The sequence below is a fragment of the Eschscholzia californica genome, unplaced genomic scaffold (assembly GCF_041429995.1).
Source record: "Eschscholzia californica isolate CP2 unplaced genomic scaffold, dmEscCali1.0.p SCAF_1, whole genome shotgun sequence".
NCBI classification, from domain to species: domain Eukaryota; kingdom Viridiplantae; phylum Streptophyta; class Magnoliopsida; order Ranunculales; family Papaveraceae; genus Eschscholzia; species Eschscholzia californica.
Window position 1 is genome coordinate 52,753,135 of NW_028238198.1, and position 16,952 is coordinate 52,770,086.

The window sequence follows — 16,952 nt, forward strand, 5'->3', positions numbered from 1 at the left end:
GGTTATGTTTCGTATTAGGTGGAGGGGTTGTGTCATGGAAGTCTTCCAAACAAACATGCATAGCACGCTCCACCATGGAGTCTGAATTTACCGCTCTTGAGCTGGCAGATCAGGAGGCAGAGTGGTTGAGGAGTCTCTTGGGAGACATACCACAGTAGGGAAGGGAAACAACTCCAATTTCCCTTCATTGTGACTCACAGGCTGCTATTGGAATTGCAAAGAACAATGTATTCAATGGCAAGAAGAGACACATCAGGATAAGGCATGCTGCAGTAAAGCATATGCTGAAAAATGGGGTAATAGCCTTGGATTATGTGAGGTCAGAACAGAATCTGGCAGACCCTCTCACTAAAGGCTTAACGAGGAGACTAGTTCTCGAGACGTCGAGGGGAATGGGGTTGAAGCCCTTGTGCTGATTTTCCATTCCCATGGCGTGGAGCAGAGCCAGCTAGAGTAGACCTAGCAGAGCTCCATTGAGGGGTCAGAGCTTGACCCGAGGATGAGCTTAAGGCTCTTAATGCGTTCATAGCCCTTTGTTGTGGTCTTAATGAGACGGACTTGATGAATGCACCGACGGCTAATATGTCCATTACCGTAATGGTGGTCCTATTAAGACGGACTATATGGGTGTATAGCAGCTGATGATGATGAGGATGAACTTATCAAAGTTCTTAATTATTTCTGACCCGAGTGAGGGGTCAGAGCCTACGATGAGGTAGACTCAAAGAGATCACCTACGTGAGCCCGATGGTGGAAGGTCGCCCTCTATAGAAGACAGACAGCAGTCTTCTTAAAAACTCACCAGTCCCAAGGTATGTTCAGGGCCTACTTAATGAACATGAACGAATCGCGGAGAACGTAGAACTCACTGGGTATAGTATGTGTTGTGGGGGTCTCAGCCAAAAATCTCCAAGTTCAAGAGTAATTTCACTTGGTTGCTTTATTTTTGGTTGTTGCCTCACTCCACTATGTGTCAATTCAAATCAAAAGATATTGAACACTTAAGTACATGTCCCACTTCCAACTTAGTAGTCAGAAGACTTTGATAGCCATTTTGTGGGGGATTGTTGGGTTTGTATCATGGTTGGGCCCATTTGGGTGATTCCTTTGTTGGGCCCATTACCATCTTATAATTAATTGAGAGTGAGTCTCACCCACTCACTACTAGTCAAGACTATTTGTCTTCTAGTTAGCACATGGGTGGGGTCCACCTCTAGAGGGAAGATGGCATTCAAAGCTTTCTTTCTCTACACAATTAATGTCCCACATCTTCCAACTAGTGAAACTAAAGGTGCCCTATAATAAGTTGTTTGACAACTCATTGTAAAGCACATGGTGGAGTAGAGAAGGCTCCCACACGCGCGCGCACACATGTGAGGCATTTGGGCTTTTAACCATTTGGGCTCTTTGGCTATTTGGGTTCTTTGGCTATTTGGGCTATTTGGGCTATTTGAGCTTATGGGCCTTTGGGCCGTGGCCCGTGAGCCCGGGTGCCCCTGACCCAGGTGCTTGGGAGCTTATAATGAAAAGACCCTTTTGCCACGAAGAGTAGTTTCACTTAAACTCGGATTTTAACTAAGTCGGTGGAATTAACCTAATTAGTGTTGGAGTATATCTCTAGCTGATTTCGTAGGGTTAATCCAATTAGTTTTTGAGTTTATCTCCAACTCTCTTAACTTCTCTACCACGTTCCTAGGTGGTTAGGGTTTTCTCAGAGGCTATATATACTGGCCAAAATCAAGAGAGAAAACACACAACTCAATTCGGCTATCTTCCTCTCTCTGTCTGCTCAAGCTTCAAATTCTGCAATGTCCATTACTTTCTCTGTCAGTGCAGACAGAGGCGGTAAGCTGTGGTCAATCCTTGGGGAATGAAGAAACAGTAATTTGCACCAAGGTTACTCCGAAATCACTTTCAAGGCAGTGGCCTCCATACCACGACACAGCAAAGAAAGCTACTACTGTTCGATTAATCCATTGATCTGCCCAATATTTCCAACAAAGAATGCTCTGTTTCAAGACTTTTTGAAGAACATGCAGTAGAAATACTTCATTTAATATGTAAAAGGTGCAGAGAAGAGTATACTGACTTGATTTTGAGGGAAGGAGTAATACCAGGACTACTTCAGATATGTGTAGATGGAACTAAGAGAACTAAAAAATACAGCTCATGATCTGTTATTATTGCTCAAACCAAAGAATTCCACGAAGAATTATGTATTGAAAGGAAAGAAAATGAGGAATTGGGTTCTTGAGTGGCTGATGAGAAGGATCCATTCTGATGAAGTTGAGATTGATCAGACTACAATTAAATTAGTGAGGATATGATCATTAATTCTACAGTTTGATCTTTTCTAGGGTTTTTTTTATTTCTATCATCAAGATCACATCTACATGTACAAATTATAAGGGTTAGGTCTTTGTTTTTAAATTGTTTACTTCTGTTACTAGTAGCACAAGTCATGACCATTTACACCTATCATCTGTCGATTACTTTGTGCACAAAAGCTTTTAAACGTAATTTGTGACTTGATGACTCAACTTCATTAGAAGTAAAATGAATTAAAATGAATCAAAGCTTTACGTCCATTTTGAACTTTTCTCTTGTATTTATGTAAATAGAGTTGCTAATAGCAAAGCCGATGAACTTGCTAAGAATACTAGAAGTTTGAGAACTCCACAAGAATGGCGATCTGTGTGTCCAATCTTGGAGTAGGAACGGTCCTTTTGTACATACTCTTTTGGTTTTATTGGATCAGTTCTTTCTGAAAAAAAAAACATCTTTTGTTCACTTAACATTTCCCTCATTCCTATGTGGGTAATTCGTGTGTGGGGAGCAGAGAGGGTTTAATATGACAGAAAAAAGACTAGATAACAGATAAAACTGAAATTTTTAAATGACAGTCAACTATGGGACCAAACTGGTCAAGTGTTGGGGGCCAAACCCTTCAAGATTTTGTACAACAAAATTTGCAAGAATTTTGCTTGCCCTACAACAAAATTTAATCTTTGGTACATAAAAAACCCATTCTAGTGAAGACAAAAGGCACAAAATTCTAGGGTTCGTCTGTCTATCTACTGAGAGTGGATCTTTTGTAAAACTAGCAACATATGGCAGAGAATCTCTAACCTAGAAGGTATGTTGTGCATTAAACCTTCGTCTCCCATCGCGTTTATAGTAAGGAGTTTCATCTATAGTGCTTCTCACATACTCCATGAAAGGTGAAGGTGTCCGAGGAGCTTGATGGGTATCATAACCTGGACTGCCTCTAACAGGTGTGACTTGACCTGCAACATTAGCTGTACTGGAAGGGGTAACTGGTGGTCCAGGATTGCTGGGTCGATCGAGGAACCTTTTGAATATGATCACAGTTGAAATAAACACCACTAAGCACCCCAAAATGCTTGCCCAAACAGTATAATTTGTATTTGACGATGAAAGAACTTCTCCTAGTTCAAAGTTTACATTGATTGCTGCTGTTTGCCCTGTAATAAAATCATTTGAGATGTTATTGTTACCTAAGGGTGATAATAGATGAGAAACAGAAAAGAAGTTCTTCAAAAGGTAGGTAATAAAATAACTTATAGTTAACATTGTTAAATAATAGGTTTACCAGTAGCTGGGAGTGTGATGATGATCTTATCTTTGAATCTTGTCGATCTTAAAACTTTGACCTGGAGGCAATGCAGAAAAATGAACTTTCTTCAATAATTTGTTTAAAATCCAAGAATTTAATAGTTCTTCAGGGAGATTACATAACTGGAACCTATAGACAGGTCACAAGAAAAAAAATTTGTTTACCTCGTATTCTGCACGCCCACCAATTCCGTTATCATCAACTCGAACAGGTAGCACTAACATTAGATCCCTCTCTTGCCAATAGATGTCCACGTCTAAAACGATAACACAAATATGTTATTACTGCAAACCACGGGTTATGGGTCAAGGCAGAATTATGTAGCCTTTTGTTATCCTGCAACCACTACAAGTACTCGGTCAATTTTTGAACATGGAAGACACTGAAAGGTTAATCACCTGTATTTCCCACAATGGTTATAGTACTCTTGTTGGAGTCTGGTGTCAGGCTTAACTGCATCAGATTCTGTAAATACAAATCATTTTCAACATGAGTTTCCACTGTAAGAATAGATTAATTTCTAGAATAACTGGACTAGTGGAGTTATCCAACTTTACATGTTCATCGAGTTATTTTGAACAAGAATTATCAGCATAAACAAAATATTTTGGCAATGTAGGTGGATAATTATCTAGTGTCATATACATATACTGATACAGGCTTATCATGAGTCAGGACTCGGAAGTTCTATTTAAAAATATTAATAGCGAGTTAATGAAATACCTTCTTGCCCATTTCCAGAACTGAGAAACCCCCAACAAAAAGTGCAGAAGAAGAACCAGTAACATGCCGCTGTTCTCTCAATGAAGCAGTGATGGAAATAGACAAATCTGGTCTCATGGCCTTCGACTTGGGTATTGAGTGTGCCAAGTGTTCCGGCGAGTAAGGAAAGAAGAGGCAATATGAATTACCACGATCAAGGTCTCTCCACGGTTTTGTATACCTTAAGCCCACCAATAGAACAAAAATTAAGTAGGGGGAAGAAATATAGTATTGACAGAGAAGAATAAAAGAACATGATCGAAGCATACCCAATAAAAGGCGGGTCTGCCCTACAATCATATGCAACCCCCTTACTATTGCTACTCATAGCTTCGAAGTTCTGACCAGAGGGATCACTTCTCAACAAACAAATAGATCAATCCATCAATAACCAACCATACTCGAAATTAAGGTTAAACAATGTACTAAAAAGAAGGAAATATTGATGTAGATGAAGGGTTGTGACAGTGAATAAAGAACGCAGACCTGAATGTAATGGAGAAGTTATAGCCCTTTGTCGGGAAAGGGATGTTTGTAAGGGTCTCTGCTGGAGCATCGACAAAAACCATATCCACTCTTTGCACAATAACTGATGTTTGCAGTTTTAAACTTGAACCTTCAAAGATTACTGTTCGAAAATATCACCAAATCCAGAAAAAGATATAAGGGATGTCTAAAATAATTTACAAGAGATTTAAAAAAAAAAAAACAGATTCATTAAGCTTCTGGTGACATCACATACAAGATATTTCATTCTTTACTGAAGATCTATGAGTTCAGTACCTTGAGTTGTACCTTCCCCGCGAGCATTAGCTTCTCCAGACAGCTTATTGATAGATACAACACTATCATTGCTACTTAACCATCGTCCAGATATCACATCATCCAACCCTACCACAATCATATAGAGAAGCGTAAAGATGGAAATTTACTGAGAATCAAAACTGCAGGGAACAATTTTTTCTATATCCCCCTAAAAGGCATTTTCAATTTAAAATGCAGTAACCAACATTAGTGATTGCCATGGAAAACAGAGGAATCTCAAAGCTGTCCCCATCTTTCTAGGTAAATCTATTTTCCATCAAAATATGTTTGGATAGTCAAATTTTTTCCATAAAAATCCATTTTCAGTGTAAGTTGCTTGTAATAAAATACCTATAGGAAAAAGAGAACTGGAAAGAGAAAGCTGTAGTCTGACAAGTTGGAATAGTATTCGAGGATTTACTTCGGAACTATAAACTATACTAAGAGATAAGTATTTTATTATCAACTGGTTCACTTGCTCAGTAAACAATCCTCAAAAAGAAAAAAAGAACCTCAAAAAATTTCATCTAAGAGAGAAAAAGAATATGCTAATGAATGTTATACCTCCAAGGCTGAAGTTAATATGATGACCCACATGCAGGACTGGATTCTGAGGATACAAATATGCACCAACTGAAATCTGAAAGGGCAGCCTTAACAATTAGTATTACATGGCATCTAAAGCTTTTTCCTGCAAACTCTATATATGGAGGTTTATCTGTGTAACTTCTTGATGAAATTCAAGATCAACCTAGAAATCAATCCTACTGCAGACAATCAAGAGTATTTCACAAAACAAGGGAGAAAAGAATACCATTATATAGTCCGACTTCTGAGGATTATCGTTCATCAATACTCGTACAAGAGCTCTACCATGGCGCATTGCCTTCAGAGTAAGAAAGAGAGTTAAAATATGTTATAGATCACCTAGGAAGTGCATGTGGATCCACAAGTATGCAGAAGAAGTTATATGACTGTAATTATGAAAAAATGTAAATGAAATGCTGGGGGCTCCAATATGTAACGCTCTGAAAAATATTTAAATTTTCTATTCTGAAAACATCAGAAGAAGAAAGCAAACGAACCTTCAGACGGATACTTCCAGAGCTATCATTCGTTTGATTAATGGACACAACTTCAGGATAATTAGTTTCAACATCAAAATGAACCACATCATTTGCTTCATGGAAAGGGTTTCCTAAAAAAGTAAAAGAGTAAAATTACGAAAAATGACTTAAAGTGAAATATAAGAAACTCAGGTACGGTTATATTGATGAACTATGAGTACCTAGAGCATCACGATAGTTTATAAGAAGTTCAGTTTCAGCACCAACAACTAGGTCAGCCACATGGAAAGGGAACTCCTTAGTAGTTACTCTTATTTGTGCTACCTGTTGCAAAATAAAGCACCCATACAGTTAAGCTTTTAACAAAAAGACCTAATAACTATAACAAAAAATAAAAAAGCTTGAAGAAACTAACACAGAATTTGTTGTCAATCAAATTAAGTAAATATCAGAAATGATAACATGAACATACCTCAGCGACCCTCACACAAGTAGCAATTTCAGTTCTTCCAGTTATTTTATCTTTTGCTTCAATGCAACCAAGAAATTCACTTTCCCTTGTTGTTAACCTAGCCCCATCAATCGAAATAGCATCATCCTCTTCTACATCTTTATTCTTTCCATTGCAACTTCTCAATAAAGAATAAACAATCGTTCCTTTACGCCCATGAGTATCCCGTTGGTTATGAGATTCTGATGATGCAGGCAAGATTTTTGATGTAGTATAGAACGGTGGAAGGATCCACGTAAGTGGTATTCCAAGAGAAAGAGGAGGATAAGGAACCACCGATAATGCTACAGATGCATTATATGATTTTGACAGAGAGAAGGTCTCCGAAATAAAATCACAAGAGAATGAAACTGCAACATTTGTTTTGCCTGCCGATCTGGTATTAACAGGAGTAAAATGAAAATTATGAGCGCAACTTTTCAGTTGTACAATTAAGAAATCAATCAGAAGAAAATTTTAAATTTTTTACATCCACATTGAAGATTGAAAATTTTAGTAAATGTTTTATGTGTTTCCAAGAACAAGAATGTCAAAGCATTAGTTATTCTAAACCTTCATTTCATGTACCCTGCTAACCCCCTATTCATTAAACATTATGCTCCACAGTCCATGTATTAACTGTAAAATGATTGACTAGTATAATTGCTCATTATATGAAAACTATGAAAAAAATTATATGCACCCACCAATCATCCGTTGTGAAACATAAGCCTAGATTCCAATGGTGTATTTTCAAGTTGAGAAATTCTCGAACAATGACTTATAGTATAATAAGTTCCTAATATCTCCTGCATTTGTATTAAAAAAATAGGTAAAGAAGAGCTGCTAACGAGTTTTAACACAGTTTAGAAAATGTACCTTCCATATACTGTACTAATAAAACCAAGATCTTTCTCATCATAATGACTAAGGGACTTGGTTTCCAAGGTACTGAAGAATGGCACGTCATCCAGTTTGTCGCTCGTAAAGCTCAAAACCTAAACATGGAAAAAAGCAAAACTCTCTACTAAAAAAGGCTAAGAAACTACAACAGTATCATCTTTCTGATGTTAAAACCCAATGCTTGAAAAGTACCAAAACTACAGTCAAATAATGAGTATTGTTTCGTCTTAACCTGCTCATCTTCTATAATCCACTTGTAATTATCACAGCGCTCATAGAAGGAAAATAAATTGCCCTGAAGTGAATCCTTTAGTTAGTCAAACATGCACCAATAATAAGGGGAATAATATAAACATTAACTACTTGGCTACTTGTATTTGTGCAAAACATGCGGAATTACCTCAACTAAAGAAGGGAATATTGGCATTTCACGGCCAACACTAAGCTGCTCACTTTGAAGATTCAACATCACTGAGGTCGGAATCCCAACTTTAACAACTCCTTGTGCTTGGCAAATCACAGTATCTCCCTTCCCGTAAACAGTGGCATGGACAGTCTGTCAAGAACATACTAATTGTATCAATGATTATACCTACGGGATGCCAGCATTCATGCTGTCGGATAAGGCTTGAAACAAAAGAAGTATCTAAACTCCTGGCTTACAGTATTTCCTGGCGAAATTGCTGAAAGCCGACCTGAGGATCTGTGGACGGCTGCAGTCGTATCATCCGATGTAGCATACTCTACAAACACCCCAGTTTTTGGGCCTCCTTTCAAAGTGAGCTATAACAAAGAGAAATTATCATATTTTCAGTAAACGAAACAAAATATTGGCAAAACAGACAACACCAAAACTTGCGAAAGGCCCATAGAGCTTAGAATCTGGGTTACATAAAAGACTTCACATGACACTGACATGCAGTGTCGGAACTCAGAACTGAAGCTACCAGGAATGACACTTCAGATATAAAAAAGAAAAAAAAAACTTCACTAGAATCTCAGCATTTAGATACCAAGCCAATCTCATATCATCAATAAGTGGAACAAAAACAAAAACTGCATCAACATACCACATAGGATGCACCTGGTACAAGGAAAATGTCTCCAGGATGTATCCTTGGAAGCGCGTAGACTTCCACTCTAATAGGATCACTGAATATTTCATGCCCAGATCGTTGTCTAGCACTGACCTGAAAATCATGTTCTACTTAGTAAACTTGAGAATGACATATCTAAATATTCCACAGAAATACCTTTGCAAGTTTAGCATGGTTAACAGAGAACTTACATACAGAGTTGTAACTCCAAGACTTCTAGCTCGTATATCAAAACCAGGCACATCAATGTATGTCTCGTGAGGACTTGAAGAGTCCTTGTTGACGAGCTCAAGAATAGGATCCTCAATATGCACATAAACATTCATGTACGCATACTATACAGAACAAAAAATGAAGCATAAGTCCAAACAGCAATATGAATATCAAAGAACTTAAGATGATTGACACACATAAATAATGATTGTAACAATGCTTTCTTCACTAATGAACTCCGTTCTTAACCAGGAGAGGCACATACAGTAAACTCAGAATACTTCGCCACTACAAGTACGTGGCCATGTTCTTCTATAGAGTATATGACGTGCCACGTGCAAAAAGGAACTGCTCAAACTTATTATTATTAGTGAACACAAAGCAAAACTAGTCAAACCTGAGAAGAATCGAATACAGTTCCATCACGAATACCAGCTAATACATCAAGAGAGAGTGCACTTCCTTCCTACAGAACACCAAAGTAAACATTACAGTTTATACATAACAGTTGTTCATAAAATGAAATTACCGAACTCGAATATACCATCAGGCTTATCTCTTCTTGAGAAATGATCTTTATCCAGTCTATATCTGCAACTTGCACCTGTAAAATATGAGAAATCAAGTTAGCTGGCCAGATATTTGGACATGGGGAGAAACAGCAGCATCACTGAATCACATGTAACAGATGGATAAAGGCCACACATAAGTGGTTCCAGTAAAAAAGGATAAACTATGTGGCCTAAAAAGGTATGATGGGATATTTCGTAAAGTCAACCCACAGACTTCCTCCAAATTGAAGAAAGAATAAGTGGCAGCGTGGAACAACTAAGATTAACAGGATCACATAGCCACATTTGATACTTTTGTAATACAACAAGTATTGGCACCGATTAGACTAGAGAGTTTAGAACCATGAACTTGCTCTGTTCCAAGGTGTCCAAAGTTACTCTATGATTCAAACGAAAAATTCAAAATAGACACACGTATCACGATACCACTGTAAACCAATAACAGATCGAGATCCAAAAGGATGAGTACCGTAGCAGAGGATGCAAGAGGAGGAGCAAGCCCAATATCATGGACATTGACAATTGATGTTCCCAGGCCTCGAGGACGAAGCATCAGATGTGTACATTGCAAACTGGGTGGTTCAATTACTTCTACAACTCGAGTATCATTGACAACAGCATCTAAGAAACAAGTCCCTCCTGTAATTAATAGGGTTACCTGTACAAAGATGGTAAATATTAAAACATTATCCTACAAAAGGATATATACATATATACCACAAATATAAATTAATGGCATATGTTCAAGAACTTGCATCTAAATTTAGAGAGAGTTATCCATTAACCAATGCGAGATTACAAGCTCCTCACTTTAGTACCTTTGCATCGGGACTGAAAAATATTAAGACGGAATCCGGGACAACCCGCAGAGTTGAAACGATCTGCATTTTTTCCAATAACTTTGCAAATAAATATCAAAGTGTAGATGAAATAAAGGAAAAAAGAAATCCAAAGAGAAAGGAAAATTGAATTTTATTCAGAAAAATAGGAAATTCTACACAGATATGCACATTTAGACCACGTAGCACGGACCTGCAAACGTATTGCGTCAGTGAGAGAGTTCTCCGAACTTTTAGGCAGCAAAGAAGCTATTTCGTATGGATGACCATCAATGGACTTGGAGAAACCAATAACGGTAGCACGAACCATGCACTGGAAGGAAAAATATAAGGAAATATTACATGCCTGCCTTTCCAAATTTAATTGTAAATGTATCTTGTGTTTTAAGATTAAAGACGAATTCTAAAGAATATTATGAAACCAACGTGACGTTCTAAAAAGCTTGAATCTGGATCAAATACTCGTGTTTGCGATTGAGATACCCTCGCTGGGATGAAAGTATCTCCAAATGCAGAAACTCGAAGTCACACGGGTTCTCCATATGAAATTTGTAGAGATTATGATACAGGATAATAAAGAAATAAACAGCATTAATAAGGTTTTACCTGTCCTGATGCATTCTGTAAAGCCAAAAACCTTTCCCAACTGGTCCTGGCCTTCTCTGAAGCGTTAGCACTCCAGTATGCCAGTCCATCACAACTTAGCTCCCAGTTTAGGCAAAGAGATGATGAGTTTGCAAAAACCTTTCCAGAGTGGTGAAGAGCAATTGCAGCAAGTCGAATAGTACAACCATTTGCCACAATAATAGGTGTTGCACGAACTCGTCCTGGGTTTCGATCAGCTTGAGCAGCGTACCAGATAAGCTCTGGTGTATTCACTGCAAAAATGGTGTGATGATCATTGTGCTAAAAGAAAGACGAATCAAACACCTAAAAACAAATTTACAAGACTAACAGCAATATAACATTACAAATCATAACACCAACCAACATGTCTTCGGAAATATGGCTGTACATTTCACAGAGAATTATCACTCATACCAGGTTCATTCGCGATCAGTGTGATTGAGGAAGGAAAGCTACAACTGATGTACAGTTCCACTGTTTCTAAAGCTGGCAGAGGATGGCCATCACCAACCAAGTTGCCCCGAGAAAAAACCAGTTGCTGTATCATGTCAAACAGAAGGTATGAATCTCTTGAAGAAATACCATATCATGTAAGTCAATAACCATATCTTGAATCCTTACTGCAAAAAGTAAATAAACTGTGACTTCTTACATAGGTTCCTGTTGTTAGGCATGAAATTCTGTACAAGCCCCGATCATTGGATATTCGATCCACAAGACTTCCATCATTAATTGTCTTGTGTTCCTCATCAAAAATTTTAACATTTTCAATAAACTCGACATGCTGATTCCACTGTTCAGGGCCCCCAATAAGCTTTACATTCAACTCTGTACCAGGAACAAGATACAGCTCATTCAAATTTTTCAACGGAAACTCGACCTCTTCTCTAGGAAACTCACTCCAGTAACCACCAAACTGATTTCCATTTCCTTCCTGATGCACAACAAGAGGGCTGTAGGCAGCAATAAGTGAAGATGCTTTCAGAAAAACTGGCCCATCAGAAGGTTGATCTAAAGATCCCAATTCTTTTGACAAAGTCGCATGCAGCAAAGCTCGACCAACACTTGAAGCATATATGTATGTCCATCCACATGGAGGACTATAAAGTGAATCATAACCCTCAATATTTGCTAACTTGTCGAAAGCTGATCCTTGTCCTGTTTTGTTGACAATTTCGAAAGAGTGACTTCCAATAGTCCAACTTATGAAGGAGCTAAAAGAATCACATCTATGAAAATAACCACCTGCAAATGCCAAAATTAGTTAGGAAACTTAAGACTATGCAAAAACGAGGTATTGGAGGTCTACAAAATTGATTTCCAGATGATTCAGGGATACAGGTTTTTACCACCGGATGCACTCATTGTCACTGCAGCAAGAAGATATGATCCTACAACAGCCTCCACAGCAAAGTTTGGCAGCATAACCATTGATGAAGGGACAGAGACTTTAATGACCACCTATATTATTAAGTAATACAATGGTTAAGGTCTAAAAGGAAGGATTTGCGTGTTCAATAGATTCACACCAAATGATTTTAGCCATAGAAAAAGTCAAAGACGGAAAACTCGCCCAGTATATTGCTGCTAATACATGAAATCAGAATTTTAAAACAACCGGTTATCTAAAAAAGGCTTTTCTGACACAAGATGGTAGCACAAACCAAAACATACAGAAACATCCTAGACATTTAAAATTGAGGACAATATATGGGGTAACTTGCAAGGATAAACTAAAGGTTCACACTTTTACTTCGTCATATCAGGTTGGGGCCAAGAAACCAAACTCAAAAGCATAAGTTAATATATTATCCATGAAACAGACTAAAGGAAGGAGTTTCATGTTTCCCTTCTAGGCTTCCAGGAATGACACTACTATTACTAAATGAGCAACTAAGAATACCACGTGTAAGATTAACAAAATGTCAATACCTCGTCGTAATTCATAGGATCGAACACAGACACCACTTTGATGGTCGCTTGACCAGGCTTCTTTGCCTGCACAATCCCAGAGGCAGAGACAAATACAGTGGTTGCATCAGAGGAATACCATTTATAATCATTTGATGCTTCCACACAACCTGCAGAAGATTGTGGATCTCAAGTTAATAGTGTTGGCGATACATAAATTACTCCGAGAATACAAATTAAAAAGAACCCACCCCCTGTTGCAGTTAGCTCCATTTCCTGATAAACTCCGGGTACCCATGGAAGGTCAATACATGTAGAAGAAACATTTCTTTTGTCCATGTTGAACTTCACATGATCACACACCATTACTTCTTGTACAACCCGGATAACCTACGGACAAAATGATTGTCGGGAGAGCAGTCAATATTTTCTGGTATTGTCACTATTTTTTCATCGGGTCCGGGTGGAGGCATGGAACACCCCCAAACTCAACAAACAGAGAATACATCATGTACCACAATTTTATACTACACTACGTGTCAACAGAAATAAGTCACCTCAGTTGTGTCCTGGTGCCCAGTAGGATATGCCAAGGATGCAGACAAACTCCCTAGTCCTTCAGAGTTAGCTTTTAGGAATCTAGTATTCCTCCAGCCATGCTTAACAACAATATCATCTGGCACCAAGAAAGTTGTCCAATATGCAGACTCGTACTGCAGCTTAACATCATCACTCTGCCCACATTCGCAAGGAAGATAAATAAATAAAGCCACATTAATGAACGAAATATATTTGAATAGTTAGCATCACTGCCAACTAATCAGGCCCCACCAAACATCATACTGTCTAGAACTGTAGATACATATCATCGAAGAACTGCATCATTAATTAACAAAAACAATTCTAAAAACCTTTCTCGTAGCATCTTTGTTCATGTATACTTTTCTAAGTAGTAACAAGGATCCTTATAATACATATGCTTTGATGTAATTGCATTGATTTGGTTCCCTCGATCTAGATGGAAACAATATTCGGACCAACAAACTACAAATAATACAACTGACTAACTCGTAGCCAAGTTTAGAGAAAGAAGTAACCATTATCTGTTTAATTACTTTGCACTCGAGAAACACATTTTTTTTCTTATTCTCTACTTTAGATAACACCTGAGAAGGCATTGTACCTCTGTGATACGTATTTCCTGGCCAACAGGTCCACGCGAGAACACTTTAATTTGGATTGCATATTGTTGACCAGCGATAACATACCAAAGGGAGGTGGATGGAGTAGCTTCTATTCCTGCAATAGGATCTCCAGCACTAGTTACAGGTAATTTGTATAAAAGTATAGAGTCCGGTAGGACAACATAAAGGGACGACATCTGCACATGCCCTGCCACTCTAGTGTCTTCCACAGTAATAGTAGTGGTCCCCAATTTTAGTGAATGTGCTACTCCCATCATGTGATCAACTCGAGCTACAGAAGAGTTCAATACTGACCACCGATGATATTCCGATGGTAATTTTATTGCTACAGAAATAAATAAAAAATAAAAAATAAATGAGATCATGAAAAACAAAACATGAACAATAAAATTAACTGCAAATGCTGGCAAGTAAGATATTAGGTAGAAGCTAATTATATTCAGCATTTTCCCATAAAAACAACAGAAGCAGCAAATCTAAATTTACAGTAAGAAGTTGTATAGAGAAGACCTTGGGGAACGTTCTGACGTATAACTTTAAGGCTATAGTATATGGAAGCGCCAATAATGACAAAGACAGGAGATGGAGGATTGATTGACATTGCCTCTGCAACAGTTAACACGATCTTATCTGCCATACTCTTCAATTGCGGCTCTATCAGATTGACAGAGACAATTTCGTGGCCGATTTCAGTTCCCTTTACAACAAATAAGTCTGAGAAAACACCCTGTATTGCATAGAAAGTAAACAAGAAACTGTAACATCTAGAGGATAATAAATGCCCAAAACATGATTTCTTTTTTTTTTCAAATGAAAACCATCAATCTGTCCCTTACACTATCTTCAAGTTTTATCTGAGTATCTAAATCACCACAAAATCCTCCACAGTCACTCAGAGGAGACTCCTTCAAAGGAACATGAACGAGATGGTGAATTCCTTCATTAGCTTCAGGCACGAGTACCCACGAAAATTGTAACCCAACCAATGACGAAAATACATTTTCTGCAACAAAAAACAAGTAATAAAACAACATTCTAACCCCAATCGTTCAAAACTTCAGACATACTTAATCAATAATGTACATGAATAGTAGATTAGAGGGAACCACACCTTCACTATCAAACGCTCGAGCACGAAGTGTAGCGAGACCATCCAAATCAAGTTTAATAGAGTTATGAAAAATTTGGACCCTAGAGATCTTATCAATGAAAACTTTGCAACGAATTACAATCCCACTCCGTATATCAGCAGCATAAATAGCAGTCTCTTTTCTACCACCATAAGGAGCAATAGATTTCAAACGAGCACTCGTAGAACATCTACTACTAGCATTATACTCAGGTTGTAAAGAGAGAATATCATGATGATCCCATGACCTAACAATTAAAAAAGAAAATCAAACACTTATCCAACCTAACAAAAACGAAAAACACAATGGAATCAAATCAACTTGAATACTAAACTTCAGATTCTGATATACTTACCATGAAAAGCATCCATCACTTCCTTGAAGCCGATACTCAACAGGATGGGTCATCCGAGGAGGCAACAAGAGATTCACATCGGTTATATGTGGGCCGGTAACTGACTCCATTACCGGGAAACTGACAACGATCAGTAGTAACAGTACGGTAACCGAGACCGGAAACATTTTGAATACTGAAATCTAACAAGAATAAGAACTAATTGAAGAATCCAGTTTACAATTTACATGTTAAAATGGCTAAGAAGTTGTTGCAGAAATGAAGAAATGTTGAGGTCAGATGAAAAAATAAAAACCCTAGAAATGCGGTTTTAGGGGTTTAGGGTGGTGAAATTATTGGATTTTTTTACCTTTTTTAAGCTGGGTTTAGAAGTCGCGGGAAACTGATTCAGGTGTGGGAAGGTTAGTTACGTGGCTTTAAATGATTGGTTGGGAGTTGACGGAAAGTTTGGAGACAGATATTTGCTATCGGGTCCTCCGTCCAGGTGGCTACATCTCCCAATACCGCTCACGTGCGGCTATATATTGAGGATTTTTTTATATAGACGGGATTAGGGGTGGGAATTGGGGGGTATGGGCGTCCATGGGCACTTGAAGCATCGGGCTGGGCGGGTCGGGCACAAAATTTCAATGGCTATTAGGGTAAGCGGGTTAATTGGGCGGGTAATTTTGAAATTCGCCTTGCTCATTACCCGTCCAAGCCCATTAAGAAGTTCGGGTAATTCGGGTATGGGCGGGCGGGTAGCGGGTAATCTCATGACTTGAAAAAAAAAATCACTTTTTCCTCTTTTTCTTATAGAATCTGGAAACACCTTTCCTGATTCTAAAGAGACAATGTGAGATTAAAACTAGACGTTATTTGTGTTGTTCCTTTTAGGAATTTAATCTCACATTGAAAACTAATGAAGAATTCTCATGAGATATAATATAAACTTACCCCACTCTTTGTCCCCTCAAAGCCAAAGACTACTTCAGTATTCTACTAAGAATTCTCTTTGGCCATTGCAAAGCAATATATTGGGTTCGTGTGATTTCCCTTAAGCATATTGTTTACCATCTCAATTAAGCCTAGTAACATAGACAGCTGGGGCTTCATCAACCCATAAAGTTGATGTAATTTGGTTGGTTATCATTTGGTGAGGTTAAGTGGGTGCGGGCATGGGCGGGTGCACGGGTAGAGGTTTTAACCCATGCCCGCCCACTAAAATTTGGCGGGCTGGGCGGGTTGTGCCCGAGACGGGCGTCCATGGTCATCGTTGGGCTCGGGTGCCCGTGGGCGGGTTCGGGCTCATGGGCAAAATTCCCACCCCTAGACGGGATTGGTTTGATCGACAAATTTAT

The 16,952-nt window shown here is 38.3% G+C and overlaps 1 protein-coding gene across 1 annotated transcript; it reads right to left on the minus strand.

Annotated features, from left to right (window-relative positions):
* Positions 1–2,876: 2,876 nt before the first annotated feature.
* On the minus strand, positions 2,877–16,123 carry EMB3012 (embryo defective 3012). The gene is made up of 36 exons (XM_086654185.1): positions 15,613–16,123; positions 15,239–15,504; positions 14,964–15,130; positions 14,638–14,854; positions 14,106–14,452; positions 13,480–13,656; positions 13,174–13,312; positions 12,944–13,092; positions 12,361–12,472; positions 11,664–12,256; positions 11,426–11,549; positions 10,991–11,262; positions 10,578–10,697; positions 10,364–10,426; positions 10,015–10,203; positions 9,518–9,577; positions 9,371–9,439; positions 8,952–9,095; positions 8,734–8,853; positions 8,327–8,446; positions 8,064–8,219; positions 7,896–7,958; positions 7,640–7,758; positions 6,743–7,157; positions 6,492–6,594; positions 6,289–6,401; positions 6,018–6,089; positions 5,768–5,843; positions 5,183–5,290; positions 4,886–5,027; positions 4,669–4,755; positions 4,361–4,580; positions 4,036–4,102; positions 3,802–3,893; positions 3,614–3,674; positions 2,877–3,485 (listed from the first exon to the last, which is right to left on the minus strand). Exons 1-36 carry the CDS (start codon positions 15,777–15,779, stop codon positions 3,130–3,132), a joined length of 5,865 nt encoding a protein of 1,954 aa, XP_086510311.1. The 5' UTR covers positions 15,780–16,123; the 3' UTR covers positions 2,877–3,129.
* Positions 16,124–16,952: the final 829 nt, after the last annotated feature.